At 34.2% G+C, this 26,134-nt stretch overlaps 1 protein-coding gene across 1 annotated transcript; it reads right to left on the bottom strand.

Moving 5' to 3' along the window:
- Positions 1–190: 190 nt before the first annotated feature.
- Positions 191–24,097, bottom strand: LOC147070302 (cytochrome P450 9e2-like). Its single transcript, XM_085949392.1, has 10 exons — positions 23,938–24,097; positions 21,124–21,344; positions 19,302–19,465; positions 17,162–17,305; positions 15,675–15,880; positions 12,403–12,631; positions 11,350–11,571; positions 9,799–9,896; positions 946–1,114; positions 191–480 (listed from the first exon to the last, which is right to left on the bottom strand). The coding sequence occupies exons 2-10, from the start codon at positions 21,339–21,341 to the stop codon at positions 311–313; spliced, it is 1,620 nt and encodes a 539-aa protein (XP_085805518.1). The 5' UTR covers positions 21,342–21,344; positions 23,938–24,097; the 3' UTR covers positions 191–310.
- Positions 24,098–26,134: the final 2,037 nt, after the last annotated feature.

The raw sequence follows: 26,134 nt of genomic DNA, 5'->3' as shown, positions 1-26,134 counted from the left end.
GCAATCCACTTATCCGTCGTCCAGTAGCCCTGTCATCCAATTGTCCAGTCATCTAGCCGACGGGGCTGAATTGTCCCATTCCCATAAGAATACTAATATGTAGCAGGTAGGCTATATTTTTATTGAGGCATTTGACAATTAAATATATTTATCTTGTAATGAGTTTCCGAAATAGATAAAGAATGGGAATAGGAATAATAAAAGCAAATTTTTTTTATTTACATCATATACATATTATATTACGTTGACGTATAAGTATAAAAATGTTTGTAGATAATCACAGTTTTACTATTACATTGTAAAATATAATTCAATTGGTTCTTGTCTTTAAGCCAACCCAAAAACCATTTTTAGCCGTCATTGTGACACCCCCTTTTGCTAGTTTAAACGGTATTTGAGTTTTGGAAGCCGGTACAAAATCAAACTTCAAAAGCATGTAAAAGATTATTGCTTTAACTTCCATAAGTGCAAACCGAGATCCTAGAATTGATAAAAAAACATGATAAACATTTATATGTAACTTACACCTTTAGTTTAGTTAACCGGTTCTATGCCTTCAGTGAGTTTTCTCGGTCTATGAGGTCGTGGTCGACAGGCCGCACATACCCATGTTATATCGTCCGACTTTAAACTAAAATTACTAGCCACTATCGATTGATTTGCATAATCTAAAAAATTAAACACACAGTGACATCTTTTTGAATAATTATGAAATACTAAGCTACATATTATCGGTATTACAGTGATTTTAGTAGCTCTACATTCAACGTGTGTCGTTAAAAATCTGCAGCCTGTCAGATGCTGCCATAGTAATGCCATGAGGCATAGAAAAGGTTAAACAGATTTAGTTAAGTAAATAAATAAATGAATTTCAGAATTGTCACTGAATTTAGTGCATTATCTGTGGTAGTAGCTATTTCATCTTAAAATATGCAATAATATTACCAATACAATTTCTTGGACCAATCCCGAATGGCAGGTAGGCATATTGGTTGATGGAGGATTTGTTTTCATCAGAAAATCTTTCAGGATCAAATTTCTCCGGGTTTTTGAAGTATTGCGGGTCGTGATGAATGGCACGAATCGGTATCCAAATGCCATCTTTAAAATTCAACTGAAAATATTTTGGATTATTAATTTTATTGATTTTAAAAACAACTTATAGAACTTTCAATCTTGGAATGTATCATTCGAGAAAGTTTAAACCTGCCAGAGACTCTTTATCTTCATTATATAATTATATTGCTTGCATGTTAGGGCATATTAGATCTTTAAAGCTGATTTATAAAATAGACATTTATCTAAATTTACATAGATTTAATGCATATACAATTTCTGACAGTTTGTAAAGTATTCGGAACCATTCATTGGTCGAAGTATTATTATTAGCGGTATGCAGCCAATGAGGTTTCAATTGATTCATATGGAGTGGTTTTCAGTCAATGAAATTTTATATCATTACTAGTTGAGCCAGCTGGCGGTCGCCAGTCTGTCTCGCTAGGTCTTGCAGACGGCTTGGCGGTGATGGATTTTAATATAATTGTGAAGTATGCATAGAGTTTTCCCTTCGGAATTGATTTTCATTCACCTCAAGACAGTTTGACATTTTGCTGATTTGTCAGCTTTACGATTTTCAAGTCGTCACTGTCAATATAAATTTGGGGTCATATGCGTAGTCTATTCTGGAGCCTGGCCTTCACAATATCGTCCGACACCACCTCAGGCTGATAGGCCAAATAGAACAGCTTGCAATCGCCGATTGCGACCACTGACATTTTAATAGAATAAAATATGTGTAGTTATATAAATGTTTCGTTAAAACACGTGCATTTAAATATGATAAATAATTATACATCTCATAAATTCGAATATAAAGCAATGTATGTGATTATTGTAAATGGCGATCCAATATAACATGAATATTAATCTGCCACGGGACCCATTTAGATAATAAAAGGTTAACAGTATATAAATAATAAATGCTTGCAGCCCTTGAATAATATTTAAAAAATCAAATTTTGAATTAAAATTTAACCTCGTCGAAGGTCAAAATTGATTTTTTATGGTATTTTCAAACCATGATCCTGGATACTCCTTAAACGTTGTAGATAATCTATTTATATAATTTTGAAGCCTTATTATCCTTTATAGTTATTTTAAACATTTGATGACTGCATAAAGTATTTTTGTTACATAAAATAGTATTCTTTCAAACCTCTCGCTCTAATGTTTTAGAATATAGTCATATTTCGGTACATAACTGTGCAGTGGTGTTAAGATTTTTTACGTTTATTAATTTTTAAACGCATTTATGAAACCATTAGTATAATTTATTACGAGATAATTTTTGTAAAATATTCACGATAAAAAATTATATTGATAATCTCTGTGATCCCAAATTTGACAATAATTAGGCATTTTATTATTCAAAAAATCGGCAAGATTAACACATTTGAAGATGATTCTAAAGATACTTATTATAAGCTATGTCTTTGACCATTCAAGTATGATAAACATCTTATGAATAATGATTGCTTTATAATAATTATTGACCTAAGAATAAGGTAGTGTTTTTTTGAAATACGCCATTTCTTTTGTCATTCCCCAGTGGTTAAGCTACAACATACGGCCGTAGCCATAAATTGACAAACTATAATTAAAGTAAGGAATAAAATTATGTTAACGCGCGTGTTTGAACATGTACCTAACCGAATTTTTTTTTATTTTTTTTTAAACGGTACATGTTCAAACACGCGCGTCAATATCATTTTACTCCCTACTTCAATTATAGTTTGTCAATTTATGGCTACGGCCGTATGTTGTAGCTTAACCACTGGTGAATGACAAAAGAAATGGCGTATTTCAAAAAAACACTACCTTATTCTTAGGTCAATAATTGAGCCCTTGCCCGGAATAACGTTGTATCCAACAATATTCTTGTTTTGAGAAAAATGGAAAAAATTAAACCAGCTATGTTTTGTTACATTTTATATTTGAAATACAATAAACATACAATTATTAAGAGTTTTAAATGTAAAGTGGTGAAGAAAGGCAATTAAATTTGGAGTTATTACAAAAAAATATAGTAAATTAGTGGAAAAATGTTGTATATGAAAATTTCACATACAACATTATTCCGCAAAATGTATTTTATTCATTCTGCTTCACTCAATAGTGTCTTAAAAAAGGCAGCATGCTCATCTAACATGAATTCACACATGTCATTGAGGTCTTTGAGCTTAGAATTATCTTCGTCTGCTTTCTGAACATAGCGTCCGACATTCGACTCTCAATACATGAGACGAGATGATGACTTTATCCATTGTGATTCAGTAACCTGAATGATAATTGAATAGTTGTCTTGGTATTAAAATCGAGAACACATCCCGGATAAAAACAATTTTGGCACAAACGCGACCTTGCAAAATAGAACTAGGAACGATTAAAAAAAATTGAAACGGTATTAGATTAAGTCACAATATATAGAGCACTACAATGCCAGCATTATTATCAAACAACATTTCCAATAACAATATGGATAAATCAATTGAATACAATCGATTAACGTTCGACATATTAATAATATATCGAACGTAATAATTTTATTCATGAGATCAACAGAACTGTCAAATGGTATACAACATTATTCCACAAAACTGTTTTGACGGGTAAATTGCAGGCTTAATAATATTTTTTCTGGATAAATACTCTTTTCCTACATCCTTCAGCTTCCTAGCTTTGATATTTGTCCAGTTTAAAACATAAGATGTCCGTTTTCTTCCTTTATTCAAGTGAATTATACCACGCTCCGTGATATTGACGGACGGCGACGCCATTTTGACAATAGATACAACGTTCTTCCACAAACCAATAACTTTAAAATGCTGCCACAAGCCTAAATATTTTTTCTTTGCCATACTACTTACCTTAAACGATGCATAAAAATATACCCAACATTATTCCATCAATAACTCAACATTGACAATTTTGTTGGATACAACATTATTCCGGGCAACGGCTCAATTATTATAAAGCAATCATTATTCATAGGATGTTTATCACACTTGAATGGTCAAAGACATAGCTTATAATAAGTATCTTTAGAATCATCTTCAAATGTGTTAATCTTGCCGATTTTTTGAATAATAAAATGCCTAATTATTGTCAAATTTGGGATCACAGAGATTATCAATATAATTTTTTATCGTGAATATTTTACAAAAATTATCTCGTAATAAATTATACTAATAGTTTCATAAATGCGTTTAAAAATTAATAAACGTAAAAAATTTTAACACCACTGCACAGTTATGTACCGAAATATGACTATATTCTAAAACATTAGAGCGAGAGGTTTAAAAGAATACTATTTTATGTAACAAAAATACTTTATGCAGTCATCAAATGTTTAAAATAACTATAAGGGATTATAAGGCTTCAAAATTATATAAATAGATTATCTACAACGTTTAAGGAGTGTCCAGGATCATGGTTTGAAAATACAATAAAAACTCAATTTTGACCTATGACGAGCACGTGGGCCGTTAAATAACATAGTATTCCGGTGCGGGACATTCATATGGAAACAAAATTTATTTTGGGTTTGGGTACGAGGGTGGGTCAATATGTCCTTAGAAAAGCCGACAAGTGGCGCGACTAGTACTGTAAGCGGTTTGTTTTCATGCAGCGGCACTACCGATTCAGTATGCTGCGAAGTTTCAATCAGATTGGTCGGGTTGTTGTGTGTTTCTCGTACATTTAAAAAAAAAAATTGCTTGTGGAAAATGGAAAAATGGAAAATGGAGAAAATTGAGTTTAGAGCTGTTATTAAACATTTTAATATAAAAGGGTTAACAGCAAAGGAAATAAAAAATGAGTTGGATTTAGTTCACGGCATATCTGCTCCTTCACTTGCAACTATTTATAACTGGTTAAATGAATTTAAACGTGGTCGTACATCAACAAAGGATGAACCACGCTCAGGACGTCCTGTAGAGGTGACTACACCAGAAATGATCAATAAAATCCACGATATGGTGTTAAGTGACCGAGGATTAAAGTTGAGTGAGATAATTGAGGTTACAGGGATCTCAAAAGGTAGCGTCATTTCTATTTTACATGACAAATTGGGCATGAAAAATATTTCTGCAAGATGGGTGCCGCGTTTGCTCACAGTCGACAATAAACGCAATAGGGTGGTGGCCTCTAAAGCCCTGTTGTCGCTCATGCAACGCAATCCAGATGAATTTTTTCGTCGCTTTGTGACTGTAGATGAAACATGGATACACCACTATACTCCCGAGATGAAAGAACAGTCAAAGCAGTGGATTGCGAAGACAAACCATGTCCAAAGAAGGCGAAAACCGTAAAATCAGCTGGTAAGGTTATGGCTACTGTATTTTGGGATGCACGTGAAATTATTTTCGTTGACTATTTGGAAAAAGGAAAAACAATAACAGGGGATTATTATGCATCTTTATTGGACCAGCTAAAAAACGAAATTGAAGAAAAACGGCCTCATTTAAACAGGAAAAAAATCCTCTTTCATCAGGACAATGCCCGTGTTCACACATGTTTACGATCAATGGCTAAAATTGAAGAATTGAAGTTCGAATTGGTCGACCACCCACCGTATTCGCCAGATTTAGCCCCCAGTGACTTTTTCCTTTTCCCAAACTTAAAAAAATGGCTAAGTGGACAACGTTTTTTTTCAAATGAAGAAGTCATCGATCGGACAAATGCTTATTTTGAGGACCTTCCGAAAACTTATTTTTCTGACGGTTTAAAAAAAATTGAGAAACGTCTAACCAAGTGTATTGAGCTCCAAGGAGATTATGTTGAGAAATAAAAAAAAAATACAAAAATAAAAACTGTTTTAATGCTTTTTTCTAAGGAATTATTGACCCACCCTCGTATTATAAATAGGTAGGTATATAAAATCACAAATTAAAAAAATATAGCAATTTATATGACCAAGTAGAGTAGAATTAGGTTGGGATAACCTTCATCCAGCAGTGGATTGATCTTGGTTGATGATGATAAAAAAGATATTATGAATGGGTAAATATAATATCAACAATTTTGATAAATATAGCAATCGTTTAACCGCTAGTAGTAGAATCAGGTTGCGGAACCCTTCATCCAGCTGTGGATTGATCCTGGTTGATGATGATGATGATTATGATGACGATATGAATATGTAGATAAATAACATTAGCATTTTTAATAAATATAGAAATTCAATACTGTCAAGAATCAGATTGCGGAACCCTTCATCCAGCAGTGGATTGATCCTGGTTGATGATGATGACTATATAAATATGTAGGTAAATATAATATCACAGATTTTGATAAATACAGCAATTCAAATGGCAGAAAGGAATAGAATCAGGCTAGGGAGGTCTTTGTCCAGCAGCGGATTGGTTCAGGTCGATAATGATAAGGATGATAGAAATAGGTATAATATCACAAATTCGTTCAACCGATAGTAGTAGGATCACGTTGCGGAACCTTTCATCCAACAGTGGATTGATGATGATGATGACGATATGAATATGTAGATAAATAACATTAGCATTTTTAATAAATATAGAAATTCAATACTGTCAAGAATACAATCAACGTAGAGAGGCCTTCATCCAGCAGTGGATTTATTGAGGCTCGTGATAATAATGGCATTATATATAGATAGGTAAATAATAATATAATATCACTGATTTTGATAAATATAACAATTCATGTGTAAGTAAGGAGTAGAATAAGGCTTAGGAGGCTTTCATCCAGCAGTGGATAGGTCAAGATTGATGATGATAGGGACGATAAAAATAGGTAGATATTATACAATATCACACATTTTGATGACTATAACAATTCGTATTAATTTCTTTCATTGTTTGCAATGGCAACTTTGTTAGTTTAATATGACTATATTCTGATCTATGGAAATTAGTAGCCTAGGTAATTATTCAATAAAAAAAGATTGAGTGAACAGCCACAAAGTATTTTAAAAAATCAAATTTGGAATATCACGTTATCTATGAAATGGCGGACAGTGGCGTACGCCGCTGTCAGAAGATATTATACGTAGTGAATAGTACCAAGATTATGGTTTTTTCACCGGAAAAAAGTGCGCCAATGCCTACATTACGATATTTGAATAAAAATAATCGATTTCGTTTGTCAAATAAAGGATTAGAAGGTCTTAAGTGACGAAGACATCATTCTGCTGTGCGTTAAAAGAAGTATGGCGAATTGTATACGCTATATGAGAAAATATCGGTTATAAACGTCACGTTTCTGGAAAATCATCGGATATTTCTCAAATTTGGTCAATTCAATCGGTAGATAATTCGGTAGCGCACATTTCAAAGTGAAGATGTAAAAATAACAATAAAATGTCGCTTAAATGAGCTGTTGGTGTATTTTCCAAAATCTCTTAGGATAATAATATATAGGATATGATACAAGTACAGTGGACTCTCGATTATCCAGTCTAATGGTAGGGAGAGGCGGCATGCATAAATGAAAAACAAGGTTAATCCAAATGATAGTTTTTTTTTTTTAAAAATACTACATAATTATTATACATTTATTTGTAAAGCAGACAATTATTTTAATATGTTTAATACTCATTAATTATGAGCCGAGCCACACCGGGCGACTCTGGTTTCCTCGTGCGATTTACTCGGGCGACTTGCCGGCGACCAGAGAGGCAGCCAATAATAAAAATATTAATGAATGTACACGCAAGTATGCAAAAAAATACGTTCTCTCCGCAGCGTGGCTGCCGGCGACCAAGGCAGTCAACAAATAATAATAATGAATGTACGTACCTACGCAAGTATGCAAAAAATAATAAATATAATGGCGTGGCTGCCCGTGACTAATCGCTCGGTGTGGCAGCACTCAATACATAGCTATATGTTTTCATACATCGCTACCGGTCGCCCGACCAGAGAGACCGCGAGACCAGACCGAGCGCAAGAACGAGATTTTACTGATCGCCTGACTTTATTGTTTGCGCGACTACTGAGCGACCAGGTGTGGCATGGTCCATATAACTGCATGCATGGGTCTGGTCTCGGCGACTGGTCTCGAGACCAGAGTCGCCCGGTGTGGCTCGGCACTATGAAGAAGAAAATATGTGGTTTTGGTGTGTTTGCAGGAATCTTTTAATGATTTTCTAATATGAGTTTGAATTTTCCTAAGACCTATTTATTATATCGTTGTATACACCGTATCGTGCACGGATAATCAGGGAGATTACTGTATGCCCAAACTAAAAAAGTAGGCAATGCACGATTTTCATCTGTAAAGATAGTTCCACGAGGGCAGCGAAAAAATCAAACGTCATTGATATTTACTATTTACGCATAGAGTAGCCAAACTTTATTAGTGCTGTAGGCGAAAAAATCAACTTTCTACGGAACCCTATTCTCAAAAACTATTGTATTATTCTCTTTCCTTTCTTTATTTTCTGACCGTAAGCAGTGCATGACTTCCCTATTTATGCCAAGCAGATGTCACTGCCTGGCTTCTTTCAACAACTCTTCCACCAGTCCTTATCCAAAGTGACTGATACTTAATTCGGTGCCCTCTATCATACGGTAGTCACTGGAACTCCGTATAGCGAGTGAATTTTTGACCTGCTTATTCTTCTACGCATATTGGAGTGCTCGATATAACACTCAGTGACAGATCATTGTCATTCATACAGTGTACATAAAATAACTAGCACAGTCTTCCAACCTTCATTGAATGAACTGTGCGGAAATCTTTGTACAGTGTTGTATCTTCGCATTCAATATTGTTTCCCTGTCTAATTGGCCCGTAGATACGGTAGAGAAGTTTTACTTCAAAATTTTTTTGTTTCCGTTCATTTCACATGTACTGTTTAAAAAAAAATAAAAAAAAATTTGGTTAGGTACATGTTCAAACACGCGCGTTAACATAATTTTACTCCCTACTTTAATTATAGTTTGTCAATTTATGGCTACGGTCGTATGTTGTAGCTTAACCACTGGTGAATGACAAAAGAAATGGCGTATTTCAAAAAAACACTACCTTATTCTTAGGTCAATAATTATTATAAAGCAATCATTATTCATAAGATATTTATCACACTTGAATGGTCAAAGTCATAGCTTATAATAAGTATCTTTAGAATCATCTTCAAATGTGTCAATCTTGCCGATTTTGTCAAATGCCTAATTCTTGTCAAATTTGGGATCACAGAGATTATCAATATAATTTTTTATCGTGAATATTTTACAAAAATTATCTCGTAATAAATTATACTAATGGTTTCATAAATGCGTTTAAAAATTAATAAACGTAAAAAATCTTAACACCACTGCACAGTTATGTACCGAAATATGACTATATTCTAAAACATTAGAGCGAGAGGTTTAAAAGAATACTATTTTATGTAACAAAAATACTTTATGCAGTCATCAAATGTTTAAAATAACTATAAAGGATAATAAGGCTTCAAAATTATATAAATAGATTATCTACAACGTTTAAGGAGTGTCCAGGATCATGGTTTGAAAATACAATAAAAACTCAATTTTGACCTTCGACGATGATGTCCCCCCTTAATGTTCAGGTTTCTGAGGTATAGGTAATCACAGGGTTTACAAGATGTAACATATTTACTACCTTTCCTTAAGTTGAAGCATGTGGCAATCATAAATTTCTTTGTCCCTTTGTACCCTTCTGTCATTTCACTGAAAACATTCTGTGAACGGTCATTGACTGGACTTAGCGTTAATACAGTTTACGATTTCATATAATTACCTGATATGGTACACCAGAATCTGTTGGCGGAGGTAGTTTATAGGGTTTGATACATAAACGATCAGTTGCTATTGCTGGGGGCCAGAACCTTAAAGTCTCTGCAATAATAATACAAAGAATTATTGTTGTAGACTAAATGTGTTACCAACATAATTATTACAATCAAAATAGTGCAGATAAAAATTGAAAATATACGATATGTACACAGTTTAAGTCAGCGATTTCCAAACTGGGAGGCGCGGAGTATTGCAAAGGAGGCGCGAACTGTTTAACACAATTAATGTAGCCACAGGTTTGCAGTTTGCAAATGCATAGTTTATAAAATAGAATAATAAATAATATGTAAAATAATATACATAAAAAAACAGTCCTATGTTGTTTGCAAACCTGTCTGAAAATATGGAGACTAATTTTATAATACCTCACTTTACTATTGTGAAGTGCGCTGGCTATCTCGTTGAAAAATGAAATAAAAGGGTCAAATCATAATGTTGAAATTTGAGACAAATTTGTTTAGTAACGGTAATTTTGTTGTTAAACTTGTCTATTTGGTTGAAATTTAAAAAAAAATGAGTGAATAAATCAATGCAAGGACCACTAATGCATTCACTGATTTAAAAAGACTAAGTGAAGGCATTTATAAAAAATTGGAGCTTTGAAAATCAAAATTACAAAAAAATAAGTTCGCCATGTCTCCACTTTTAAATGATTTCTGCGCAAGATATATTGAAGCAAACAAAAATCTATTTACTGAGTTCTTGGTTAGTTTGCTAATTCACATTATTTTATGTTTGCGTTGTTTGCTGCGTTGTTTCAAGGCTGTTAAATTAATATTTTAAATATGTGGTTGTGTGTTGCAATTTGATGTGATACCTATATGGTGATTGATATACTTAAATGATAACTCCCGTGTATAATTAGGGAACACTACTTTAGAGCACCACACTGCCCTTAACCTCAGCGATAGGTAGGTGGGCCCGCCAAAGATCCTGGCCTGGGGACCAGCTTCAGGATGTGGGGCCCATGATAGAATCCATTTGTCAATGAACGATGATGAATTTGTATTGATTACTATTGAAATTGATTGTGCTAATAAACAAGGACTTCATCACATGAAAAACAAATTAATTTAAAAATGAATATAATATTAGTACTTAGTAAAACCTTGTTTATTTTTATTTATTTTTTCATTTTTGTTTTTGTACATTTGACTATTTAAAAAGGTGTCTGTATTATTTAATGAAATAAATGGGGGGGGAGTCGCGAAGATTAGATTCTTTTAATAGAGAGGCGTAGTAACATAAAGTTTGTAAACCACTGGTTTAAGTGATGATTGATTTATTGGCAATGTCTTAAAAAAATTGTACTCAGAGTCAGTGAAAAAATGTCATAAGTATAGATTTTGTATCTAAAGTCTCAAATTTTTCCGAGTCAATAAAATTCTAGTCAATTAATAATAGAAACCGGAAATTCTGAAAATTGTAATTGTGTTTTCAGTTTGTGAAGAGGCAGTCTCTGACATTGCTACATAACAGTAATATAGGAGTCTACCTGATACAACCATATCCAGATATTTCATCTTTTGTATGTCACTGTATGCCAGCTTGCCATTGAGATTTTCATTGGTCTCGTCAATTTCTTCCTGCAGCCTCTTTTGAATATCCAGATTCGCAACCATTTCGTGGGAGAAGAAGCTGAGAAATGTTGACGATGTATCAAACCCAGCCACAAAGAAAAGCAATGCTTGCGCAGTTAGGTCATCGTCGGTCCATACTGCAATGTATAAAATATGATTATGTATTTTGGGTTAACCCTTTTAATAATTAATTTAACATTATAATATTAAGGTGACGCATCAGTGAAACGGCAAATAATTTTCAACTGTAGGCGCGACGAAATTTTGGACTCGCTCGCATTCACTGAGAGAACGTCGAGCTATAAACACGTCACTTTGCTTCGTGATGGCGACGGGCCAATTAATCCTTAAATCGTGTAAAGATGACTAAAAACGTTACCCATTTACTTTAAAAAGAAAACACGTCAATGAATATATTATTATTGTTACTAATAGAACAATAAACAGAACATAAAATGGACGTATGTTGGATTTCTATGACAAATTATATTTCGTTTGACAGGCGTCATTTGCACCCACGACCCACAATCCGCGCATCGCCTAGCAACGTTTTTTTTAGACCGTGCCTCAACTGATGTACGGCCTTAATAATATATTATCTCATAATAATAGATTGGTAAGATGTGTGAACTGATGTATAGTTGTGATTGTGATTAATTGACCAATGAGCCAGTTTGTTCTTTGTTTTTGTTGTGACTCACGCATAGGCTAAGGCATCGCTTTCACTTTTTTCTATAAGATGGGAAGACAGTTACCCTTTGACATTGTTAGCAACAATACAATTCAAAAATGTAAATTTGCCAGGCTTATTTTGAAGATAGAGAAATGTGCTTTGTTGATTGTGTAAATTAGCATAAAATATGTAGTAAACGAAGCACCTATTATCAATAATTACCTACCACTCAATCTCCTCGAAACTAAATCATGATGAGTTTTTCGATTAAATGTCCTCTCCTCCGATTACTTACCTCTTTTATGGGTTTCTTGTCCAAGTTTAGATTCTTCTACTGTAGCAAAACCAACATCTTCATTTTCATTAACCTTTTCATGCATCAATGAACCCTTTTTGGCTTCCATCAAAAGATTTATCATATCTTGTCTAAAATATCCAGTTTCTTCTCTCTCTTTCATTTGCCCCTGTATCTGCTGTCTGAAGAACTGTGATACTCTTGGATCCATGAATTGTATCCCCAGGAACTGTATATAAATAATTTCAGTGTTTAGCCCATTAATTAAATGCCGGGACGTATTAGCAAGGCGGCACCCGTGGGCCGTGAATTTTTATGAAAAAAACATTCATACGTAACATACATTAAGGCTAAGGCCACATAGGCAGGTGCCTTGCTTGGTGGCTACGTGCTAGGTGACATATCCTAGCGAACGAACGCACTTTTATACTATCGCAATGGCCACACTGCACGCTTCGCGCCTCGTTACGTGATTATTAGTCACTCAGTGAGTCTTTCGGGAAACCGGGGTGGTTATTTTTATTGTGTCACCTAGTGATTTTGCAAGATGGCAGATGTTTCTTCAGTATGACGAACGTCAAACACCGTATATTATGAGGTTATGAATAATGACGCGTGAGATGAATTGACATTATGCACCCAACAAGTTGAGACTTTCGAAATTTTAAACTTAAATTCTCTGTGAGAAGTAACTTTTAGGTTAGTTTTGAGAGTGACATCGTTGTTGGCTTGAGCGCTCCCAAATGTCAAATGAATTTGTACGTAAGCACGTAGCGTGCAATGTGGCAGTAGTGTTTTTAGTAGACAAGCATAGCACCTAACTCAGCACTAGCGATGCACCTACCTATGTGGCCGAAGCCTATAAGTATATCACAAAGACTAGTATTGTAGAGAGTGTAAACGCACTTGTGGCATGCATCCAGATAATAAGCTACAGTGAAACTCCGATTCTAAGGTTTTCGAGGGACCCTAAAGAAAACGATAAATGCGGGATATATAAAAAAAAATCGTTTTACTCCTGGATTTTTTTCGACGTCTTCAATTATTTTTAGTTTCTCAGCTAGAGTTCTAGTTTTCTAGATGGGGAGCATTTTAGTTGCGACTTATAAAAATTCCTGATACAAGATGCGAGGCAAGTCTAAGCGCCGACCGACCTGTGCAAACAAGGCGACGCGACTGAAAGGTCTGTATGTATCATAAACAATTCTACGAAAGCGAAATGAAAAATATTCAACAAAAACAATCAATCGGGATAAGATTTGTGACGGGACCATAATATTTAGACAATAGATCGAGGAAAACGATAAACGAAAACGATTTAACATTTATTAACACACCCACAGTGGCCGCGCGGCTTAAGCGTTGGCCTATAACGCCGCGGGTCCCAGGTTCAAATCCTGTAATCCAATACACATATTGTTTTTCAATTTGTGTATGAGTCAGGGTATGGACCTAATAGGTTGAGCAAGTGGCTGACATCCATTTCACGTAAAAACAAATCTGTTAACACAAACCTCCACTCCGTGGAGGCCCATATGATCCTATTAGGATCGGACATGGTCGGAAATATATTTAACATTGTTCTTATGGGTGTTTGGCGAGACTTTCAAAAATGAATGATCCGTGTGGGAAAACGATTTATGCAAGAATGGTAGATTGGGGTTCCACTGTATCACATTTGAGAATGTACATAATTAAGATAAACCTCATAGAAAAAGATACATATTTATATTATTTTCTTTAAACTACATAAAAATGATTTTGATTTTGAAAATTTTATAATTGACGCAATTAATATTTTCAGTATACTTTTTTCATGCTCCAGTTTGTTTTCGTTTCACCAATATTATACGTAAAATTACAAAATGTATTTCAAATAATATCAGTTTAATTGACTCACTTTTCTTCTCTAACCCCACAACTAATGTGCCACAAATGAAGTCTCTCTATAGAGAGATTTGTTTCAGAAGGTGTTAATAGTTTCAACATGATGTTTTGATTTCTTGTTAAAAAAGTAAAAGTGTTTTATGTTGTATTAACAGAATAGATTAATAAATATAATTCTGATATGCTACTGTCAAACAAGAACTTCGTGTCCACGTGTTAAAACTGTGAACTAACAATCCCCTCCAGTGCAACTAATCACTCTTCCATTTTCAATTGAGGAACGGCCCCAAATTTATCATTTAAATGAACGCTCCCGTGGTGTACGGATCTGTGAATATATATAATTAGAAGCTTTTCATAATAAAAATGTGTCTAAAATGATCAGGAGTGATGTTAGAATTATTATTAGTAAACTTTTGGTATATTGCGAAGAAGAAAAGAAGTAGCATCTAAAAGGAGAGCCGATACATTATTTAAATACGCCTCTAGGACGTGTTGCTGCCATGACAGGTACGTCACAAGAAGTCTTCTACATGCGATTACAGCTACTTCCTGTTATCGGCGAATTTTTGTTGTCGGACAATATATTCCAATATGCAGGGTTTTGAATGTGTGTGTCCTACGAAATGAACCACACATTATAGACGTACAATAGTGTGTGTTATACACCAATATTGAATTAGCATCAGAGAGCAGTTCTCAGAACGAAGGACAAGCTTATTCTTGGCACGTGTTTAAGTTTAACCGATATTCTTCCACACTCGAGATCAGTTGCCTGTTACTACACACCCGTTAGGTATTTAAGATCCCATTAATTCTGTGTTCTGTGGTTCGGTATTACAAGAACATAAAATATCATATTTAGAACTTCACATTATAGACGTGCAATAGTGTATGTAATACACCAATATTGAATTAGCATCAGTTCATAAAACGAGAGCAGTTGTCAGAACAATAATGCGAACGCGTATTCTTGACACGTGTTTAAGTTTATTCCATATTCTTCCACACTCGAGATCGGTTGCCTGTTTCTCCACATCTGTTGGGTATTTCAGTTTCCTTTATTTCTGAGTTCCCTGGTTGTATTGCTCATTACATGTAGAAACCCTGTTAAAGTAATTACATCTTTCTCAATAGTCGAAAAATCTTTTGATAATCCAGCAATAAGTCTTTGAGGATGATAATAATTCTACATCCATAAATGACAACTTTTATAATATTATATTGATATGAACTGCGTATTCAGAGAACCGTTTAATCTGCCACTGCTCATACTCACCCGAATAACATTTTCTCAGCGCACTCACCAGTTCTGTCAACGTACTAATATAACTGTCAAATAATTAAGAGGTTGGCACTTTTGTAATATTTGTAATATTTTTTACCTTCATTAGTTTTGGTACCATTGCAACTAACAAGAATTTCAACAACTGAAGTCCTGTGAAGTTGGTAGCCTTCTTGCCCATATTGTAAAACTCATTTGTCTCATCTTCAAGCGAGTTCACTTTGACCCCAAAAGCACATGTTGCGATGACATCACTCGCATATCTTGTGAAAGTGTTTTTCATTTCTATTTCCAATAGACCTTTATCTGTCAACAATAACCAAATTAAATAAATTATACGTGTAAGTATATACGGTCAAAATCCTGTCAGCGAAGTTTTTGATGACATTGAGGGGAATGCCAGCACGCAAAGACTCTCTGTTAATGTGGAGAAAACCAAATAATATTATGGTTGTATCCCGAGAGAAGGACAGACCTTTTGATGCTTTTAGGGCACATAGCAATACTTTTGAGTTGGTCAATAATTTTATAAACTTGGAGTCATCTATTAACAGTAAGAGAAGCCTAATAGTCAAATAACTATTGTGCTGGGATACAAATGTCGCTTCGATTTAATGAGGGTACTACATTTCAAAGCCTTGAGCTGACACTTGAAATGTATCTTGTATATAACACTAATGGGCATAAGGAAACCTGCTGCATGACCAAAAATATGGGAAGAGTGATGGGGCTATTTTTAGACCTATCAATGACACATCATGGTTAGATTGGAGGTGGAGATACAATAACGAGCTGTATGGTTTGTACGTAACCTCTTATATCGTACAATCCATCAAATTTGGCCATGTACACTGGATGGATGAATCATACATGACAGATAAATTGACGTTTGTTAAGTTTGGAATGCAAACAAAGATCTGAACGACCTCATATAAAGAGGAGAAATAGTATGGAGTAGGATTTGAAGATCTTGGGCATACTAAACTGGAGGGAAGCAGCTTTGGATATTTATGCATACACATAGATGCTGGACAAGGCGAATACCCATTTAGGAAGTTAGTTAGTGTAGCAGCGCTCGTAAACCAGTGTGTAAGACGCTGGCCTATCATCCGGGGCTGCAAGTTCGATTCTTCGTGTAGCCACAATATATTTATGTTATTTTCTAAATGCCTGGGTATTTGAAATTGTTTCAGTTCTACTGTCTAGTATAACTACACTACTGTTTTACTATAATAATGTTATTGGGTCTCATGGCCTGTTATAGTGTGTAAAAAATGAAAGTAGAATATATTATACAGTTAAGTAACATAAATACACTCAAACTCTAATTGTGCCATTTCGAGAAAAGTAAATATCATAAAGTTTAGTTAGGATATCGCCTTGAATCCCACAATTGAACTGTCAATCCCTTCCCCATCAGTGATATTATTTTCTATTGAGACCTTTTTGTATGCCAGGTCTTCACCACATTATTATGTTGGTGATAACCTGTGAATTTAAACTATACCAAAGCTCCTAGGTTGAATTGCTTGTAGTTTCCCATCAGAATAATTAATCGGTGTTTAACGATGGGTAAATTTGATCCACCTTGATTATTAGGTTCCTTTAGTTTCTTTTGATAGTAATCGGTAAGTTGCTCGGCGCACTCAACTACCAGACTAAACATCATCTTCATTTTAGATCCAGTAAACGCTGGACTCAATGTTGACCTCATGTCTCGCCATTCCTGACCTGAAAGAAATAAAAACAGAATATTGACCCACTTCTGATGAAACTTTTTTAACCTCCCCTTTGTTTGCCAGTCTTCCTAGAGATTATTTGGCAGCTTAAGACACTTGAAAGAACTTAAAAATATGAATTATCCTTGCATCTTTACTAAATTATAATATAATGTGATCAGAGGGCCATATGCATAGTCATATGTACCTAAATAAATGAACTAAGGCTTTACATTGTATGGGAAGAAATATTATTATTACCCAAGGCCTGAACAAAAACGAACCATAAGTGCAAGTGAGTAAGCATTCGGCACACTTAGACTGCACTATGCCTTAGACCTTAGAGTAAGATAGAATTTCTATGGCTGGATTAAATATTTTTTGGAAATGTCGCCGATAAATATGGATTTGACTGATAACATTCATTTAAAAACTGCGAGCATGTGTTGCTGAAATTTATTGTTTTTGTGTTAATTAATATAAAGTTAGTGGTAATTATTTTTAGTTATTTTAGAAGAATATAATATAGTTAACTATGTTGTGTTTAAATTTGGTAGCCGTACTGAGAAACAACATGGTGGTATCATGTTTCATAGTTGATAATAATGAAATCGAGGTTCTACTGTGCATGATACGCAAGAAACATGGCTTCATTTTGCTGAACAATAGGCGCTCTCTATATTATCATTACTCTGAGTTATCACCTTATTTTTTTCCTATTCTAAGTAACACAGCGCCCATGCACACTTATTTACATAGTATAACTATGCATTTGGTCTTTAGGCTCTACCAGTACCTCTTAAGTAAAAACTATTTTCTGACATTTTGTATTGCTGTCTGTGGTCTGTCTTGGATTTTATTTTATTTCAATTTAACTCTATATTAGACATTTTGATAATGTAATAAAACTACAAATCTACTTAACACAATCGCTGCAAACCTTTTCATTACTTTATAATTACCGTATTTAAATAATATGCTAATTGGATCGATTGGCCGCTTAACGGGGACACGGCAGAATGAGTTAATATCATATTTTCTTACCTGATGCGTCGATGACATTGAGCTACTTTACAAGCTGCTTGTTAGCGAGTTTAAAAGCGGGCAAGTCAGCTAGTGCGATTTTGATGATGATACACAAAGCTTTCCACTCGCTCTTTCGTTTTTTTACCGGGAGGTCGCTATTATTGCTCTACTGCGCAGACGCATATCGGCCCACACGCCAGCGTGTAGCGTGTGTAAAGTAGACCGGCTTTCAACTTTTCTCGGTAGACTGTTTACAATCTGCTTGTTAGCTTGTTCGATGATAACACTCACTGAGCGAGATTGTAAATTCGTTAACAAGCAGCTTGTAAAGTAGCTCAATGTCATCGAGCCATAAAAATAATTGGCAAATCATTAATATTTTTTCAAAATTTAAAATCAGAACTTTGTTAGTAACAAAAGAAATTGGAAAGTTATAGAGTTACATTCAAATAAGAATGACAGCTAAATATTTGCCAATTATTTGGCCAACAATATTATTTGGAGCCCATGTGGTTGAATGTCCTTTCCAAGGTAATGGTCCTGTATTATCTTTATTAGAAACAGCTTGAAGATGTTCTTGAATAATATACTTACTTAATTCAATTTACCACAGAATTTAGTAAGTACCTACATATTTTAAATATTCTACAATAAAATATTTCAATCTTTATTTTTATTTTATGCTTGGATCTACCCATCTGAAGATTAATGTAATAATAGTTTGCTTAATGAAGTATGACGTATGTATGTATGTATGTGGGTTCCATGTTCTGCATTGTTAATAATGTAATTTGTTATTAGAGGTCATATGGACATAGAAGGAATATGGTTAAATTACAAAAGACAGAGCTGTATAGTATATATTTTAGCAGTTTTTTCTCCATCTTTCCTGTAATACATTTTGCAATGCTTTGTTAATTTTGTCGGATTTGTTTAAACCCTTTTGGTGACATAAATCATTGCATATTATGAAAATTCCTTACCTTTCATGGCGAATAAATGCCTTCCGAAGAGTTTATCAGAAACGTTACTGGCGAAACTTCTGTGATCCGTAAAGTGATCAAAGTCCTTTACCGCTATCTGTTTTATTAAATTTACATCTCTTACCATAATGAGATGATTAGTCAATTCAAAATAACCCACGTATCTGAAAAGAAAGTAATCATACTAAATAATGTACATACGCATTTTATGTGGATCTTATATATTTTGAAGTAATCACAAAGAGACGTTGGCTGGGACGTGTGTTCCGGATGCCGCCAAAGAGTGTGACACTCCATAGCCTTGTGGCACAAGATCAAGCGTTCCGTCACCAAGGCCGGCCCTTCCTCACCCTGCAGCGGTGCTACAAAAGTAATCTACACACTGCAGGTCTCACATGGCAGGAGTTGCGAGATTTGGCGATAGACCGAGGGAAGTGATACGATCTTGTACCTACCTTATGTCCCAATACTGGGACGTGACTGGGTGGAGTAAACAAGTAAGAAATAATATATTTCTAAGATCATTATTTAGCTAGGTCAGGCACGCACACGAGGGGAGAAATTGGTTCGAGAGTGTCGACAGTTTTAAATACCTGGGAGTGACCATCACAGGAGATGACATTTTGTAAAGACAGCTCACTATCTGAATAGGAATGGCTGGAGCAACATTCAACTTGATGCAGAATGTCTGGGACTCACGACTGTACTTGGTTAAAACTAAATGCTGCCTATTCGATGCTTTCATTTTGACAGTGCTGCTTTACGGTACCTAACGATTCATAGCACAACCTATGTTTGCGGTGGATACTGGATGTGGTATAGTTTTAGAAGTAACGCGAAGATAAGAGAGGGAACCAATTAGCCTCTTATCACACAGAGAGTGAAGAGACGATGTTGGACCTGGCATGGCCACGTGCTGTAGGTTCGTCAACAGAATTTCAGCCTGGCTTGCTTATTCTTCAAGCCAATCAGATTCTGACATCCTGGAAGGCTGCTAAATATTATCCACAGAGTGTATACGGTAGAGCTGAACTGGAAGGAGACTGGGGAGCGACAGGGATTCTTGGAGGCACCATGTGGTGTTCATATGATCCAATTAAGGGGCGGACACAGTCAAAGAAGAAGTATAGCAAATAATTCTTCTTTTTTTTGATTTGAGGCCCTGGTGAGTCAGGATCCCCTTGGATTTGTGGTATTATTCTCTACTGAGCAGTGGCAAAGGGTGGACGTAGGCTGTTAAGATCCGACAAAAATAGTGCACACTAAACATTGTCAGTCAAACATATTATTGGTTTTCATTTTACTACGAATACAATTTGCAGATAGTGTTTGTTAATTTATTAACATTCAGTTAAACCCTGCCTAATCTAAGCCATAGTAGATAATAGTCAACAAATATTCATTTATCTATAAAATATCTAAACTTATGCCATTAAACCATATATAGGAACTATACATTTTTTATTGATTACTGTTTGGTATAGAGAGGGTTTAATGAATGTTAAAAAACTAACCAAAACAATTTGTGATAATATGTATTCTTAATTTAACGAAAACAAATAATTATGACTGAAAAAATGTGCACCATTTTTGTCGGATCGCCCATAGCATACCTAAATTAATATGGTTGGATTAGGCAGGGTTTAATTGAATCTTAAAAATCTAACCAGTAGTATCTGCAAATTACATTCTTAGTTCAATGAAAAGAAATAAGTATGACTAACAAAGTTTAGTGTGCATTATTTATGTTGAATCTTGACAGCCTACGTCCACCCATTGCCACTGCTACAGGATCATCTAAAAGTTAAGATTTGGTATTTACTTTTCATCTGGAAATGCGTTGTAAGTCTTGATCATTAAGTCGATAAAACTCTCCTGCTTGGTCAAGAGTTTCCACATATTTCCAACAAACGGCACACTCGGCTTAATACATTTGATACCGTGTCTTCTGAAGTAGCCATAGTGCCATTTTGCATAGATGTATGTAGCTCCGAGTACGGTCACCAGAAGAATGGTCCAGTCCCAGAATGTAAAAGCCATGTCCTGGGGAAAAATATTTTGTATTTCATGGTTTATTCAGCAGTTCAATACAGTGGTTATGGGTATCTCAAAAACTGATGTAACAAGACAGGTAAGTTATCCAATTAAGGCAAAGTGAATTGACTATTATGCTAAGTGACAGAATTACAAAACATGCAATTTACTGAATAGATATACTGACAATTTATATTAAAAGTGGTTTTATGTAATTAATAAGCATTGTAAAACATTAAAAAGTAAATTTTAAAAATCAATGTTGACAACAAAAAAATCTTTTATAAAATGAACACATTACTTTGTTCAATGCTTTTATCTTATTATTACACTTTTTCGCAGTAGGTATAACACAATATGTAGTTTTCTTGTATGTCTTGGTTTTTCAATACCTACATACCTACCTACCTAATTAATCACTGCATGTACAGTAAAAACAAAACAATGATTCGGTTTGTGGATTGTATGCGTAGGAAACAAACACACGCTCATCGGCTGCCAGGTATCGACCAACCGAACCATTGTTTTGTTTTTACTGTACCTACTATATTTTAGTTAAGGCTATGTATGCTCAGGCATGGTCCAAAAAGATCGTGGCTAGACGATGCGCGGATTGTGCAAATGACGCATGCCGAACGAAATATAATTTGTCATAAAAATCCAACACGCGTCCATTTAATATTATGTTTATTGTTATATTACTAATAATAATACTATATTCATAGACATGTTTTCTTTTTTAAGTACATACGTAAAGCTTTTTAGCCATGTTTACACGATTTAAGAATATTTTCATCCGACGCCATGACAAAACAAATCGACGTGCAGACACCTCTACTGTCTGTCTCCGAATGGAAATGCGGCTGAAATTTAGTTCCACATACAGTTGACAATTATTTGGCGTTTCACTTATGTACGCTCTTAACTACAAACATCCATTTTTATAAAATATAAACAATGTTTATAACTGTTAATCATTTTTATTTATTTGTAATACAGGACCAGAGATCATTGCTAAAATGATATGTGAATTTTAATAATTAGGTGAATAATTCACACTACATGTGTATTGAGGTTGTGAAATTGAAATAAGGTGTTAAAATAAATTATTTCTTTGTATATCTACTATTAATAATTGGTGGGGCTCGTTATGCAGGCAGGTCAATCGATATGGAATACCGCTTCTTGTATTTTCTACATTTATTTTATTGGCTACTATTGGTCCGGCTCGCAATCAATGTTCCCTGTAAGGTGTGCGCACGCACACCTACTAAAAAGTGTCCGCACAGATGTATTTATCCCCCGCACAGTCCTCACACAAAAATATTGTATAAGAAAGTTTCCTTTGCCAGATTTTAGTTTTGCTCGAATGCACAAAACCATCACATGCACAAGTCTTCGACTCATTTCTTGGAAGGCGAAGGTCAAGTGCGACTAACGCGAGCACACAAGTGAAATTTTACGTCGAGCGGGATCACTATATCCGTCTCAGCGCCTAGGTTTGAAAAATTAATAAGAAAAATATTTGTTGCCAGGGTGAAAAGAAAAACATTTTTTATAAATGTTTTTTTGCATAAAATTATTTATATTGAACAAAAACAACTCATCACACATATATATAGATTTAATATAAATATAAAAAAAAACGTTCTGCAAGTTTAGAGTTTATAATATTTTATCAACGAATACTTTTTTCTTTATTGTTAGTGTTATTATTATATAAAATCACTGAAGTTAATAAATACCTTAAAAATATAAGTTTTTATGAAAAATTGTATATGTGTGTTATTGGGGGGGGGGGGGGGGTGTACATTTAACGCACCAGGTGACATCAACCCTGGTTACGCCACTGCAGTTGCGTCGATGATCCACACACACTATAGAAAAATTGGAGGGAACGTTGCTCGCAACCAGTGCCAGCAAATTTCTGATGAAGCATACACGGTGATTGGTTCGTCAGAAAATATGAACATATTTAAAAAATGCGTAGATACCAGGGAACACAGAATTATTATTGGGAACAGAAATATCTAACGGGTGTGGAGTAAGAGGCAACCGATTTCGAGTGTGGAAGAATATGGGATAAACTTAAACACGTGCCAAGAATACGCTTGTCCTTTGTCCTGACAACCGCTTTCGGTTTATGCACTGACGCTCCTTCAATATTGGTGTATTTGAACGTTGCAACAAACACTATTGCACGTCTATAATGTGTGGTTCATTTTCGTAGGACACTCACACATTCAAAATCCTGCTTCTATTTATTATATTATTATTAATCTGTTCTGTGTACCGAACATAGATATTATTATAATAACTTTATAACTTCGAATGTCTAAACTTTCTTCTAAATTGATTAGTGGATTAAGTATTATTTGATCATAAGTCAATATTTTTATCTGGAAAAATTAATCAATAACAATTTATCTTTATGTATGGACATCTATCATTATCTTATCAAAAGATCGAAAATATACTAAAATATAAATTAAATTAAATGGCGCGAAGTTTGTTTTACTATCTGTCAAAGTGACAGCTGAGATGGTGAAATAATAATTGCAAATAGAAATATTAATTTCTTCCCGATTCCAATGAAACTCACTTTTATAACTGGCAGCACTGAACTAATGTAGAACAATCAATTATTTGAGTAAAGTTATTAGTTAACTACACTTTGAATTCTTTTAACAAAATCACAAAACACCTGATATTTGTTGCAAACGTAAACGAATCCAACGGTAGGTGATCCTCTACTATTGCTTACGAAAATAAAAATGATAAAAAATTAAGTTAATTCGGAATCCAGTGATAAGAAACCAGTGGATTTACAAATATTTAAGTGACTTAAAATTAATTTATTGTCATACTATTAGGGAAAATTAATTATTATCGGTATTTAACGGAGTTCTGTCGTCTGTTTGCGGAGCCAAGAATAACGCAATTACCAGGGAATGGCAATTACTCACGCTTACAATAAGTAGGTTATGTTGCGCATTGCACCGAGGTAAATGCCATAGGTTCCGAGGAAATAAGTACCAATATTGTAATGATTCATTAAAACATAATGCCATGAAGTGGTCGTAGTTCAAATGATTTCAGTGCTTACTTACTTATTCAACCCTATACGGCTCCAGCAATGACACAAGGAGACAGACACAAGGTCGAGCCACTTTATCGCGCTTTCCGAGAGTCTCGATCTTAGGGTTCCGAAGCCTACTACAAACCTACATACATCTGCCCGCAAACAAATAAAAAAATGTATAAAAACTGTTTAGGTGAGTAGCTACCTAGGTTAGTAGAATAAATTACAAATGTTTTTTTTATAAAAAAACCTATGGTTTTTGTATTCCGACGCTGATGGAAAACATAACAAATGCGCCGACAAACAAGCAGGTGTGGATATTATGTTTTCTGGACAATACTTCAGTTTATAACCAATTTATATGATAACCGTAATTTCATTATGAAAAGTTCTTGCAATAAAAACTTTATTAGGATTGAGGGTAAGAAAGAATAATGCAAATGGAAGTATTTTATTTTTAATAGTAATATAAAATAGGAATGAAAAAATATGGTTTTGTTTTTACATTTATTGTTATATAAAATTACATAGTATTATTGTTTAGATACAACTGTTAAAAACAATTAAACAGCTAATTACAAACCAAAAATTTACTTGTACTATGTATTTATTTTCTTATTACTACACATATTAATACAAGTGAATAAGTATCACTTTGATCTAATTGTATGCAATCAGGCAAAGAGGCGTATCAGTGTAGTAATAATAATGCAAAAAAGTACAAAGTTGTAAAACGTATACCTACTCTAAAAGGCATAATAGTCGATTTGAGAGCAGTAATAAAACTACAACTATACTTAGAGGTATTATTTAATTGACTGCCAGCCAACCATATCGGTAAATGGTTCTGCATGACTCTTGTTTCATAGTATTTATTGTATTACGAAAGAAGTGGTTTTTCTGCTTCGCCTTCGTTAAAATTATTATTGGGACAGCGCTTGAATTATTAAAGAGCTGAAGACATCTAGTGGAAAGAGTTGGTAATACATATTAACTAATAAAGTAATAACACTAATAACAACATATCGTATTTTTTCTGGTATTGCAACATGACCAGTTAATTATTAGACTAATTTTTATCATTATTTTGTGCCAACGAAAAGTTTCAATTTCCTTATATTTTATAATAATATAATGTTGTCTCGTGCGTTGCTCAAGTTCGGACACTGTCTTTTAGTGAATATAATCAGTGACGTCCCTAGAAAAAATGACGCCCCTAAGCAGCGCTAAAATGCCGCCCCATTTTTTATACTTACAGTGTTTTTTTATCATCCTTTCATAACTCCAATATATAAGAAATGTGTTGTATGAATACATTAGTAACAAAACATATACCGCTAAACTAAGTCTAATTTAAATGCCATCTCTACTTCAGTAGATAATATTGCGCGTCCACGGTTTCAGATAAATTAAAAAAAACACCTGACAACTTTCAAAACTCGCGAATGATTGGCAAAAATATTTGGATAAATTAATTAGGTACTTAAATATGTACCTACCAATAATTCAAATATAATTCGGAAATCTGCACGTGTCATTGCTGGAAGTAAACTAGACATCGCGAAACCGACAAAAAATTACAACCCTGTTAAACCTTTATGTTAATTAATACATTTTATTTCCAACCAGTGAGCTGATTTTTTTAATATAAAGATATTTCCGTTATTACTAAGTTTAGGTAGGTGGCTATTCCTACGTATATCAAATGATTCTCCTC

This window comes from Rhyacophila brunnea, unplaced genomic scaffold (genome assembly GCF_057557595.1).
Source record: "Rhyacophila brunnea isolate RB1 unplaced genomic scaffold, BYU_Rbru_1.0 scaffold_22, whole genome shotgun sequence".
NCBI lineage: Eukaryota > Metazoa > Arthropoda > Insecta > Trichoptera > Rhyacophilidae > Rhyacophila > Rhyacophila brunnea.
Note: the sequence above shows the minus strand (reverse complement) of the source record. Positions and strands in the feature narration are given on the sequence as shown.